Below are 14,472 nucleotides of genomic sequence, written 5' to 3'. Positions count from 1 at the left end.
ACAAAATTCTAAACCTGACCTCTGGCTCCTATGTCATTCAGGGTCGAGACATTCAGGTTTAGGAAGGAAGAGCATAGATTCCGTCTGGACGGTGCAGGTTTGAAGTGCTGATAGGATTCAGGGGTCTGCTTGGGTTTGAATAGTGCAAATCAGGAGATCCCAATGAGGGACACAGCCTGATAGATTTTCCTGGAACCCAGCCACAAAGATGGTAGAGATGAAATAATTACCCTACATAGGATATGTATGTTTTTAAAAGAGCAAAGCAACACACAGAATTTTTCACCAATCAAGATAATAAATTCTGTTCATTCCACCTTATAAATACCTCTCTAGTCAGACCATGCCTCCCTATCCGCATCTCCACCCTCCTGATTTAAGCTGTCACCTGGGCTATTTCAAGGCTTCTACCATTTTCAGTCTCTCCTTTAATCCATACTCTACAGTACCATCAGAATGACAGATCTAAAATGCAAAGCTGATCACATCCCTCACTCTTGAAAATCATTTAAGGAACTCCCCCCCTGGCATAATGAGTAACACAAAAACACATCAGATTTGTCCAACTACTGCACATTGTTCTTCTTTCTCCATCTCTTTGCTTTGAATGCACCATGCGGTCACAATACGGTGCTCTGTGCAGGCCTTCTTCCCTCCCTGGCTTCCTCATCCATTGATCTTCAGTAAATCCCTCTTCATCCTGAAACACCTTCTGCCCACTCTGAGGAGCTTGCCCTGGCTTCACACACACCTTCCTCATGGCACAACTGGGTGCCTTTCCCTGTCTTGTCTCATAATACTGACTTACAGGTGGAAATTGAAAATTCATTATTCATTTTCAATTTTTCCTCTAGATGGTGAATTTCTTGTAGAAAAAAATGCTATTTATACATATAAACTGAGTGCGTGGCAAAATGTCTGGCATGAGTGAATGATTGAAAAACTTAAAACATGGGTGTAGGTGGGGAAAGTGAGAGGGGCAGGAACGAGTCAGTGTTACAAGGACAATTATTTTTAGAAAAGCAAGAGTGAGAGGTTAAGAAGTTAGAGATGGTCACTGAGTGAAAATGTGCAAATAATTTGAGATAAATGGGAACCAAAAAGACAGTCTGATGTTTCAGTAGAGTAACAGTGTGGGAGATAAAATGCCATGTTTGAATGGAAAGGTATTTGAGGAGCATGAAGCAATGAATTTTTTAAAAAGTTTGGAAGTAAAGGGACGTAGAGACCTGGGATATTAGCTTAAGTAAGTAACTCTGAAATCAAAAGTAGTATTGACCTATTAGTTTGGGAAGAATTAACAAAAAATGAAACAAAAACCGTAACTTTTGACAGCCTAGATTCTCTAGTTTAACAATGTGGAACGTGCTCATTCCCGCCTCAGGGTCTTCGCACTTGCTGTTCCCTCTGTGTGGCACACTTTTCCCACAGGTCTTCACGTTGCTGACTCACTCACTCCATTCAGTAACTTAGAGACCACTTCTTGAGAGTGATTTTCTCTTAACAGTCTATTTAAAATTACCCCTCACATCTACTCTGCTTCCAGGTCACTCATTAGTTCATTAAACACCTTTATTTTTCTTATGTTAGTTGATGCCACCAAAAGTTGTTATCAACATCTCTTTACTTACCTACTCTGTCTTACATACTGGTATGGTGATTTCAAGAGAGTAGGAATGTTAGCTTGCTTGTTCATCTTTGTATCTTTATTTTTAATTAATTAATTAATTAATATATTTATTTTTGAGACAGAGTCTTACTGTGTCACCCAGGCTGGAGTGCAATGGTGTGATCTCAGCTCACTGCCACCTTCACCTCCTGGGTTCAAGCGATGCTCCTGCCTCAGCTTCCCAAGTGGCTAGGATTACAGGCATATGCCACAACCCCCAGCTAATTTTTGTATATTTGGTAGAGATGGGATTTTGCCATGTTGGTCAGGCTGGTTTCAAACTCCTGGCCTCAAGTGATGGGCCCGCCTCGGCCTCCCAAAGAGCTGAGATTACAAGTGTGAGCCACTGTGCCTGGCCATCTTTGTATCTTTAGCCATTAGACTAGTCCTTGAAAAGGACCAGGAGTTAAGTAATATTTCTTGAAGTCATGAATAAATAAATACATGAATTAAAGACTGAATAAATGAATAAAATAAAAGGAAACTAAAACCGACTTAATCTATCCAGCTCAGTTAAGTTACTGTGGCATGTTTATGTCTTTAATGTGATACTGCGTCTGGGCCAACTGTTGAAAGCATAAGGAATCCTCTCCATTCACCAAACCACCTAAAAGGAAGGGTATCCAAGTAGAACAACAGATGCCGAGTAAGGACATTAGTGTGAAACCCTCCAGATACAATGGCAAGCCTTAAATAATGCAACTTCAACACGGAGCAAAACACAAAGATATATCATCAGGTCATCGGTGCAAAAGCAGCCCATGATGTTCTTGAAAGTCTGTATAAAAGTCAAATGTATAAAGGCTGAACAAGAGACATATACTATAAGTTTATCATTTTATATATCATACGTGTGTATATATGCATACATACATAGAGATGGAGGCATAGAATAGATCTGGATATGGACACAGATATGGATATCTGAGGTTCAAGATTTCCCTTAGCAGCATATTTAATGATTTCTATCTTTCTCTTAATTGCATTATGTTTATACATCCTAGACTTAACACTAGTATGAGGACATCATTTATTTGAACAGTATTTATAAAATAGTGTGGGTAAAAGTAATATAAGATTCCTATAATTAGAGATACAGTGTCACAAAGATCAGTCTCAGTTTGGAGTCATCACGCTATGTATTGAAACTAATTTATTTAGGAGAATATAGGTCCTATAAATCTCTAGATCTTATTATAATACGTTTTTAAATTTGAAACGCTGGATGCATTTGTAAAACAACAACAACAAAAAAAAAACCTTGGGGCTGGGCGCAGTGACTCACGCCTGTAATCCCAGCACTTTGGGAGGCCGAGGCAGGCAGATCAAGGGGTAAAGAGATCGACACCCTCCTGGCGAACAGGGTGAAACCCCGTCTTTACTAAAAATACAAAAATTCACCAGATGTGGTGGTATGCCCCTGTAGTCCCAGCTACTCGGGAGGCTGAGGCAGGAGAATTGCTTGAAGCTGGGAGGTGGAGGTTGCAGTGAGCTGAGACTGTGCCACTGAATTCCAGCCTGGCGACAGAGCAAGACACACACACACACACACACACACACACACGCATGCACAGAAAAAAAACAAAAGAAAAAAAAACAAAAAAAAAACCTTGGGAAATATTTTTCATTTAAGACTAGTTGAAATTATTTTAATATTTTAATATTGGACAGAAAAGTAAATATTTGAGAATATCTAAGAATGTCATGAACACTAATCAGGAGAGATTTATCTTATCATATCTCAAAAGTTATCAAAAGCAAAGATAATGAACACAGTATAATCTTAAACTAAATCGATGGATCAGTGTAACAAAACATAAACCAGAAATGGATGCAAATATACTTAGAAATTTAGAATGCAATAAAAGCAAATTTCAATTCAGTAGGTATTGTGCATGCAGAAATGAAAGGAGGGAAAGAAGTAACTCTTATCTTAAATCACACATACATCTTAATTCCACATGAATTAAAATTTAAAATATAAAAATAAAAGTTTAGATTAAGACATAGAAAACTAATTTAGCTTTAGAATAAACAGGCTATGCAAAGCAATACATGAAACCAAAATCCACAAAACAGAGACATATTTTTCTATACAATTAGTAAAAAATTAGATGCCATCAAACACCCAAAACAAAGGCAAAAGTCAAAAATAGGAAAACTGGCTGGGCACGGTGGCTCACGCCTGTAATCCCACTAGTTTGGGAGGTCGAGGCGGGCGGATTACCTGAGGTCGAGACCAGCCTGAGCAACATGGTGAAAACCCATCTCTACTAAAAATAAAAAATTAGCCGGGTGTGGTGGTACATGCCAGTAGTCCCAGCTACTTGGAAGGCTGAGGCAGGAGAATCACTTGAACCAGGGAGGTGGAGATTGCCGTGAGCCAAGATGGCACCACTGCACTCCAGCCTGGGTGACAGAGTGAGACTCCCTCAAAAAAAAAAAAGAAAAAGAAAAAGAAAAAAAGAAAAATAATAGGAAAACCATCTTCACCACATTCATATCAAGAGAAACATTAATATTTCCTTACAAAAAAGTTTGCATGAAATTGATAAGTAAAAGGATTAAAAACCCAACGTAAATAATGAAAACAGATATGAAGAAATTGGACTAGATAAAGTGGGGGAACACCCTTAACTATTTATTACATAAAATGGAGAGCCTCACAGGAAACCATATTTCGACGATGGAGTTGACATCGTTTTGTGAGGATGCCATGTTTCCGGGTTGGCTGAGGCGCAGGGATGCACGTTCTTTGCTTGCTGGTTGTGGTAATCTGAAGTGCTACTCCACACTGGAAAGAAATCTAGCAGTTTCTACAAAACCTTAAACTACACCTACCATTTGATTCAGTGTTACCACTCTTGTGAATCAATATTCCTATAAGCCAAAATACTTAAACAGAATGTCTTAATGCCTGTCAAAAAAGAACAGTTTAATAAATGCATGGTTTAATAAATGCTATAGACTATTACCATACTTAGCTATCAAGAAACAATACCTAGATATATAATTTGCCAGAAAAGATGTCCATGTTGTTAAGGGACAGAAGGGAGGGCTGCCTAAGGGGACACCTGGGTTAAAGGTTCATGTGTGGGAAAAATACAGATGATGCTTAAAGCCATGAGAATGGATGAGGTTGTCAAAAGAAAGTGTTAAGGCCATGCCGAAGAAGAAGAGAAAGCCAGCAACTGGGGTGGAGGAAAGCTGCCAGTGAATTAAGAGAAAACCCCCAAGAGCTGCAAAAGAAGGGGTGGTAATCACAACAGAAATTAACAAACATGAGGCAGGTCCGGTGTCCACTGGATTTTGCCACACAAAGGTGGTTTAAGTAAAGTGGATTCCGTTGATTGGTGAAGGAAAGCAGCGGGATGCAGTCATGGAAGAGGAGACAAAGAGATGAAGGTCGGAGGCCACGTGCATGGGCAATCGTTTCAATGTATGACCTGCAAACAAGGAAATGAGGTGGTGGCCAGAGCGAAGAGAGAACAAGGGGGGACGTTTGCTTATTGGAAGATGGATGCATTGGCCACATATTCACTCTGATGGAAGTTGATGCAGGAGAGAAAGGGCAGAGCTGAGGGGAATGCAAGCTTGGAGGAGGCAGAAGGAGAATCCCAAGCACGCTGGCCTTGGACACACAGGAGGAAATTCAGGAGTGCAGATGAGAAGTGGGCAAAGAGGAATTCATGCGCAGACACCTTGCAGACTTCATGGTGGGAGGGTAGGTTTGTAACTCCTCAGCCTGGGAGATTAGAGTTAGAAGAAGGGGTCTCCAGGCATGAGCAGTCGTGCCTACCATAGAAACATGACGAGGGTACAGGAGAGTGTCGCCTACCTGGGAGAGACATTTGGTCATGCTGTTAAATGAAATCAGTCTGCTTTTGCTCTGATGTCCTCCTTCAAGCGTCATCCAGCTGCTCTGGGGCAAGGACAGACATGCTGGAAAGGGGGGTTCCACCTCGGGTAGGTATTCATCACTTGAGTGGAACAGAGGGAGGTGAGGGCAAGGAGTGAAGTGGCTTCAGCAATGGACCACGGGGGCTAGACCAGGCAGAGAGCAGGATATGGGAGAGTGAGGAGATGGAGGGAGCGTCAGTGAATTGCAGAACCACTGCAGTGAAAGTTCTTGAACGAGTGAACAGTGTGTGCGATAGCTAGAAAAGTGAGGAAAGCGTTTTACTGGAGGTGGTGTTCATGAGCATGAGTGCCTTGAGGAAAAAACTGGGTTTTAACCTTGGTATCATAAAACATGTTTAATATGTGTGATCATTAATACTGAGTGTTAACTTGGTTGGACTGAAGGATGCAAAGTATTGTTCCTGGGTGTGTCTGCGAGGGTGATGTCAAAGGAGATTAACATTTGAGTCAGTGGACTGGGAGAGGCAGATCCACCTTCAATCTGGGTGGGCACCATCTAAACAGCTGCCAGTGCAGCTGGGATAAAAGCAGGCAGAGGAACATGGAAGAACCAGGCTGGCTGAGTCTTCCAGCCTACATGTTTCTGTCTTGCTGGATGCTTCCTGCCTTTGACCACTGGACTCCAAGTTCTTCCGCTTTTGGACTCTTGGACCTTTGACCACAGACTAAAGGCTACACTGTCAGCTTTCCTACTTTTGATATTTTGGGAGTCCGACTGGCTTCCTTGGTCCTCAGCTTGCAGACAGCCTATTGTGGGACCTCACCTTGTGATTGTGTGAGTTAATTCTCCTTAATAAACTCCCTTTTATATATGCATCTATCTTACTAGTTCTGACCCTCAAGAGAGCCCTGACTAATACAACATATAAAGTAACAGGTTTTCTGGTACAATTCATTCTTAGTTATTGTAAATGAATTAGCAGCTCTGGAGAATATTCATTTTAAATAACTTTAACCTTGCTCCTGCTGCAAACAATGCTGCCCCAAACCCGTATGCTTAGAGAAGAGCTGAACCAGGAGAGAAATAGGCCAAGTGTAGTTATTTCAATGCTTCACCCCCAGAGGCATGTGAAGGGAACTCCACAGGTAAACCTCAAGCCTCCGCTTCAGTTCATTAAGAGTAAAACAAAAATAGTTTCAAGTCTCACATGGCCTTAAAGTTTTGTGAGCCCATTACTCCCTCGAGTTCCATTTCTCATTCCTGCTTGCTCCTCTTCTGCGGCCTGGTCACGTTCACGTGTTACCTCTCAGCAGGCACAGGGCTCTGAGACTGGCTCTCACCGCAGATCTGTCTAAAGCTACTTCTCAGCTACCAAGATACATGAAACGCCTGCACATTTTGCTGTGGCGTTCCGACACTTTCCTGCTACATCCTGCTTCCACAGTAAATTTTTACACTCTAGTTTTTAACCCTTCTCTAAAATAGAGTAATTTTTATTTTTACAAAGTTACAGGTAATATTATAAACTGGAGATAACAACTGTTAGATTAAGTTTCCACCTTGAAGTGTATAATCTTTTTCACCTTAGATGATGAGTATTTTCCCAGGTGACCAGAAGTTCCTTGCGAGCATTAGTTATCGGTCACCCAGCATCACACCCGCAGGCTTCTGATTCGCTAGGAGCACATGGGATGCTAATGTTGCACATTTCAGAAGATCCTGCTCCTGCCCTGGAATTCATCCAGTTCCTGCATTGCTGCCTGGCTTGGAAGTGAACATGCTATGGTGATAAATCCGGCTCAGAATGAAAGACAGATATGTGGTAGAAATGCAGGACAGGCGAAGAAGGAATGGAGTGTGACAAAGGCCAAGGAATCTCGCCAGCAGATCAGCCCAATATGGGAGACAACAATTTGGGAAAATCTTATGCATCAGGAACAACCATTAAACCATGAATTATGACCCTTTAGGATACCATAAGGCACTTTTTTGGGGGACGGGGGTGCAGGTGGAGTTTTGCTCTTGTCGCCCAGGCTGGAGTGCAATGGCACGATCTTGGCTCACTGTAACCTCCACCTCCCGGGTTCAAGCAATTCTCCTACCTCAACCTCCCGAGTAGCTGGGATTACAGGCTCCCACCACCACACCCAGCAAAATTTTGTATTTTTAGTAGAGACAGGATTTCACTATGTTGGCCAGGCTGGTTTCAAACTCCTGACCTCAGGTGATCCACCCGCTTTGACCTCCCAAAGTACTGGGATTACAGGCGTTAGCCATCACGCCTGGCCTTCTTCTATATTTTTTTCATCCTTCCAAGATACAGCTCAAGATGTGTTCTTTTCATAAAACACCCTTCACTAATTCAGCACAGAATGCAGGAAAATTTCTGAACTCCTTAACACATCGCACCGTTTCTCTAGTAAAGTAAGCATTTCAGAATATTCATGCTTCCTTTCCATTTTATAGACCGTCACACTCAAAGCTTAGAAAGCACTCAGATCTTTAGTAGGTAGTTGCTAATTACTTTCAGAAATGCACCAGCAATGTTTAAATTCATTAATTTTAGATTTCATCTCTTATACTAGCATGCTAAGAGAAATATCTCACAGGCTCCCGTTGACATCATCAGTTTTCTGAAATGCCTATAATTTTCTGAAATTCTACAATCAAATAATTCAACTAAAACAGAACATAAGGCAGGAAAGGGCAGCCTCATATTGTGTTTGGTGACCAGCTGCTCCCTGTATCTCTCATGTCCATGTCACTGTCCCTTTCTGCTTCCGCCTGTGCTCCATGGCTGCCCTCCACCAGGTGTGCTCACTGTGCCTAATGAGCCCCCAGTTTCCTTGTAGGAACGATGCAGTTTTTCCTCTGCAGGGGCACAGAAAGGAAAATAATGACATTCTGCTAGTGCAGTAAAACATGAGAGGCAATACAAAAACCAGTCAGAGTATTGCCCTATGTCTATTTCTCCAAGAAAATAACCCCAAGATGTAACAGATTAAAACAGAAGACTATTCTCAAAATTCTTAAATATGCTGCATGCCTCTAATTCTTATTAGTTAAAGAGCTAATCTACAAACGTACGAGATGACCAGTGAATGCTTTTGGGAATTAAAATTGTTCTGCAACAGGAAAGCATGACATTCTTGGCAATGCTTAAGAGTAAGGCATTTTTATTTCCATTAATCATAGTTTTAATTCCTGTATACATTCTCTACCAAAAATAAGAGAAAGGTAAATATTTTCACCTTCTCAATCATCATTTTCAGTCTCCTTTAGTGCAAAGCTCAAGATTCCTTCAACACATGTGTTCCCTTAATATGCCACTTCAGTTTAACATTGTGATGTCCTTTGGCAGCAAAACCTTCAGCCTAAAAGAAAACCATTTTCTGCAGATGTCATCTGTCACTTGAAGATCATGATATATATGTACAGAAGTTTTCAGAAGTGCCGCAGGGGACAAAAATGTATATCCAGCAAGCCATTTTTGGATCAATATGTCTTCCTCTTCATTATTACCATCCAGAGTTGGTTTAGATGAAGGTATTCTCTAGCTCAGAAAATTCTGCCAAAATTTCAGACACTAAAGAAACCCTTGATAAGCCCATCAGAGAAGCTGGTGATAAACTAGATTTCACCATATGAACATCAGTGGAGAGCATTTGGTGTAGAGTCCCCGGAGTCCCTAAGCACCGCAAGGTGAATGATACAAGGACAAAAGTTTACAGTCAAGGATAACCCTAAAGATCACGCCTACAAAAAGCATTGAATAGAGGCTTAAGCAGTAAAACTTGAGACTAAAATACTAGCTAAATGACCTCAGCCATATATGAATAAACTTAGTTTTTATGTACTTTATTAACATGTGCCAATGAGCAAAAATATGCTTTTATAATTTCTTTCCATGTGTTGCTGGGTTTTTTTTCTTTTTTTTGGTTGCTGTGTTTATGAATCATTTTTTTTAAAGCTAAAGTTTTAAAGATCTCTGTGCTATTAGCATTTGGATCACACTGGAATTATTTCCCAATCTGAAATTAAAAGGAAATATATCCAGCCTGTAAAATATTCTTCTGAGTCAACAGTCTATGTCACTTATGGGAATGTGGTATACCAGGAGACCTGCCTTAATTTTGGCATCTGCACAAAATAATACTTCAACAAGACAAATAAACACATGAGCAGAACATCAAGCTTACTTACAGCACTTGATAAAATGATAGTGAGACATCTTTCCATTTCAGACAGGAATCTTGCTACGGGTTCCAGCATTCTCTTCTGTCACAACTGTCGTTCCCAGGAAATGCATTACTTAAAGCCCTTACTCAGGTAACAGTTTACCTCAGGATGCACTATTGCATGGAGGCTCTGTTCCATGATCCTGCAAAAAGCTTCAAACTCATTCTCATTCGGCAGCTGGAGTTAAGATAAGCCTCTCCCCGGTGGGTCTTGAGGCACCGCTGCTGCACGTGCTATTGTAGCACCCTTGATTGACACAGCCCCGAGTACCACAATCCCGAGAATAGTCAGCTCTAATTGGTGTTCACATGCAGCCACATTCTGCTGCACGGAGGTGTGCTGCAGTGCGGCTCTCCCGGTCCTGCCTGTTAATGGCTTTTCAATAGCTTTCAAATGGCAGCAAACTAAGCTGATGAGTGGGCTGGAGAGAAGCCACGGATAGAGGGATCCTAAATCTTCTTCGTGCACATTGTCCATCAGCCACATATGACCAGATTCTTAGCTGGTAGTAAAGCGGATTATTTTTAGTTGCCACCAGTTGCTGTGTGTGAATAGGAAATTGATAGCAGGAGCTTAAAATAGCCACCTCTTAGAGTTAGAGATCTTTGATCTGTCCCTAGTAATGAAAAAAATTGCATTATATTTCAGAACACATCTTTCTGCTTTTCTGTGCAGAATGTAAAACTTAAATTATCCATAAAAAGCTTTTGGTTTGCATAGCTTTAAAATTTAGGATTCTCCTACCTCTGCAGACTGCAATGAATTTAACTGTACAACCCAATTGGATGAAGTAAGTCTGACTGAATTGGAATCAGAAAGAAATGCATGGCCTGCCAGGGTTTATTGTTATAAAAGTGAATATCATACTCAGAATGCAATAGCCATGGTAGCAAACAAAAAGGTCATATTTTAAGTTGTTTACAAATTGAAAGTGATACTTTTTTTTTGCAAATTGATGCATTTTTTTATGATGATCTCCTCCAAAGACAAATTGACATAGTCTAGAATTTATGTTTCAAGTTTGAGGTTATTGGAAAGGTAAACATGAACAGTATGTTAAGTGCACCCATCCTTCTATGGCAGTAACATAATTTTGTATTCCTTACTGAACGAAACTCAAAGAGCAGTGCTTTCATTAAACTAGAAGATTATGAAATTCAAATCTATACAACAAGGGGTCATGACTTAAATTTTCACTGAACAATATTCTAACACATTTTAGTAGTGTGATGTAAAATAGTAAGTTAAAGATTTCGCACAGAACAGCCTGATTTCAAATCCAGGTTCTACCACTTATCAGAGTATCAATGTAAACACATTATTTAACCTGCTAAAGCCTCAGTTTCCTTATCTATGCATGTGAAATATAATTCCTAATCTTTATTCTGAAGGTTAGAAATAATGCACATAAAGTTTCTGGTTTCTCTTGTTGGTGTTCAATGAAAAGTTGTCATTAACATTAACAAGGAAAAAAAGATTTACTTATGTATACCAAAGGATGATTATGGACACTTTAACTTGGTTTTTCCAACGATTAGAATGTGGATTTGGAGCCTTCATCAGAAATGCTGATTCCTCATTCATTCATTGATTCCACAATTAATTTTTGAGAGTCACTGTCACACAAGTCACCATTTTGGCTGCTTTTCAGGAATAAAATATTCTCAAACAAAGCCTTTATATATCAGGAATCTATAATGTATGTTGAAAAAGTTTCTTGGATGTTTTGTAATGTTTCAGTAAAACTGTAAGAGACAACTATCTCTGTTTCCAACACAGGAAGTAAAGCTCTCTTCTCTTTAAATCAATACAAATCTTTACATGTGCATAAAATAACTGTGAGTTTATGTGAATGTTACCTAATGTCTCTTCGGGTAAGGTTGTATCCATGTAGATGTCCCTACCCCCTCTTCTTAATACAATACCAGATAAATAGTATGTTGCCTATAGACCTTCCTTAAATGTCTGAATGTCTTAATTTTCTGCAAATTGCATGCCTCTGCATATGTACAAACTCAGCAAACATCTTAAGACAATTGAGTTTAACGATACCATCCACTCTTTAAACTGAAAAAAAGCATAACACTCAGAGGGGCATGTTGTGCACTTGACAAAGAAAATAAGTTATTAAAAATATAATTGATTTGAGTCGTACTTTTTTTTAATAACTTAAGGCATTTCTTATAAGAACTCTAACCAAGGTACCCTGTGAGAATTAACATCTCATCTCTAGGGGCTCATTATCAAATGTGTTCGTTTTTCATTGACTCATTTATTCCATAAACATTTGGCAACTCTTTGTGCTACAAGAGAAACATGAATCCCTGACCTCAAAGTGCTTATCGTCAGATGAAATAGAGACAATCAAGATAGTACAGTGTGGTGTGCTAGAAACTGTAAGACTGCAAATGTAGACCTCTAAAACAAGAGCCAACATCTAATCCACTTTGAGAAGCTGAAGGAGGATACACTAAGAAATGTATTCACAGATTTGTTAAACTATTTAGAATGTGCTTCCTATGTATAAACCATACCTACATATAATTTCCCCAGATTAAGAAGCCATTTTATCTTTTTGTCTTTGAAACCACATACTCATCCTCTAAACACTGGTAGAACTATGTTTAAACCTAATTATACATTTCATCACTATACAACAAAAATTAATTTCTAATGCAGGCATTAGTACTGAGGAAAATAATTTTGGCTCTATTAACTTCCTTCATAAAATTTTTTTAAAATGGTAACTTGAAGTTGATTAAAATTTCCTCATCTATATCCATCCCTGAGAAACTCAACTCAATGTTGGGTTGTCAGACAATTATTTCAGGACTCCTTGAATCATATATATATACACACACACACAGGCATATATATATATATATATATATATAAAATATATGTATATATATTATATATACATATATATATGTATTTCATTTCTTTTCTTTTTTGAGATGGAGTTTCACTCTGTCACTCAGGCTGGAGTGCGATGGCACAATCTTGGCTCACTGCAACCATCTGCCTCCCTGTTTCAAGTCATTCTCCTGTTTCAGCCTCCCAAGTAGCTGGGATTACAGGTGGCTACCACCATGCCCAGCTAATTTTTGTAGTTTTAGTAGGCATGGAGTTTCACCATGTTGGTCAGGCTGGTCTCGAACTCTTGACCTCAGGTGATCCACCCACCTTGGCTTCTCAAAGTGCTGGGATTATAGGCATGAGCCACCATGCCCGGCTGAATCTTATATTTTAAATATGGTATTAGAGTCAATGACAGTAGCAAGAAATGACCAAGGCTAAATTAAATATATTGTTAGCAATTTATCTATTTTGCAGAATATGGTCATTAAGTACAAAACTAAATCCATGCATTTGAAAGAGGGTATTGCTTTTCATTTCCAGAAAATTTTCAAACAAATAAAGCACAATTATTTTATTTTTCAGAATTATTACAATGAACTATTGTTCTTCCCAAATACGAATGCATAATATTTCAAACTCATTTTTGAATAATCAAGAAACCCCTTTATGTCTTTTATACACCATACAGCTGCTCATTATTCACACTATTTCTGATATGAACACATGATTTTTTTTCTTTTAAATGTTAGCATTATTATACACCAGACTTTTTCAAATAAGGCTAAATGATTTCCCAGCCAAAAAAAAAAAAAATGAAACTGTAATGATTCTAATGAGAGATAAACATTCAAAAATTAGAAATTGCTTAGTAAATATCTTTTAAAATGGGATTCATGAGACACAGCTCCAAAAAGGCCCCAGGTGAGATATTACTTCATGTTTTCATTTAAAACCCTATTTGGACAATGTACAACCTGTAGTTTCATAATGCCAGTCAGCTGACAGATAATTCCTAATCTAATAGTTCCTACATTGTCATGCTTTTTTAAATGAAGAAATTGAAACTAAAGTTTGCAAACACCATTAATTTAGGTAAAGTATGTATTAACAGTAGGTCATGACAAAAATTCTAAATGAAGATATAAATCACACACAGCAGTTTTTTGTAATGCAAAATTAAGCTCTGTGATGGGGCATCATTGCCTCTGCCCAGTGAATAGGCTGGGGCTTATAAATATTAGCCTTTGATGAAGTAAATTACATACATTTAGAGACCTTGAGCCACAAGTGTCTCACACACAATGGCTGAGAGCTAAATTTATAATATCCTTTATCACAAATATTGACTGTTTCTATGTGAATGGAGTCAAGACCTCTCCTGGGAACATAACTCTGGTCTAATAATTGAGACTGAAGGCTATAGAGGAGAAAGTATCTGAGTTGTCAAAAAATAAGGCATAAATACACTCAGCTCTTGCTATAGAATCAGCCTCTGGTCAACCCCTGGTGCCTCAGGACCAGGATCAAGCCTACCTTGAATGACTGAACAGACCCTTGACTCTCTGATCAAGTCCCTCATCTCAGTCTAGTGACTGTGGAGGTTGTTCCTGATTTTGGCCTGCCTATGAAACCACTAGCTCTCGGATTCAGGATTCCACAGGGCCATGTGTTCACTTCAGCTTCACATAGTCTCACATTTCTCCAACCAGAACAAATGGACATTCAAGTTAGATGTGGGCAATTGGGCAATTGTGGGGTAAACAAGAAGAAATTTACAATACAGACTTGCACAATTGGAAAGAAGTAGGGGTTAATAGGACCTGCCCTCTCCATGTCAGAG

General features: G+C 39.3%; 1 protein-coding gene across 4 annotated transcripts in view; it reads right to left on the bottom strand.

The window, feature by feature from the left end:
• The window catches only part of MYO16 (myosin XVI), a 574,351-nt gene extending 561,707 nt beyond the window's left edge, over positions 1-12,644 (bottom strand). For 2 of the 4 annotated variants that reach the window (XM_003914068.5, XM_009192226.4), the window contains exon 1: positions 9,735-12,643. In XM_003914068.5, coding sequence (XP_003914117.2) covers positions 9,735-9,762 — 28 coding nt within the window. In that variant the 5' untranslated portion in view covers positions 9,763-12,643. Of the gene's footprint in view, positions 1-8,782 lie in introns of all 4 variants that reach the window. The other 2 variants (XM_021929768.2, XM_021929769.2) reach the window with 2 other exon arrangements.
• Between the last annotated feature and the right edge of the window lie 1,828 nt (positions 12,645-14,472).

This window comes from Papio anubis, chromosome 15 (genome assembly GCF_008728515.1).
Source record: "Papio anubis isolate 15944 chromosome 15, Panubis1.0, whole genome shotgun sequence".
NCBI lineage: Eukaryota > Metazoa > Chordata > Mammalia > Primates > Cercopithecidae > Papio > Papio anubis.
The sequence above is the reverse complement of the archived record's forward strand: the minus strand, read 5'-3'. Positions and strand labels throughout refer to the sequence as shown.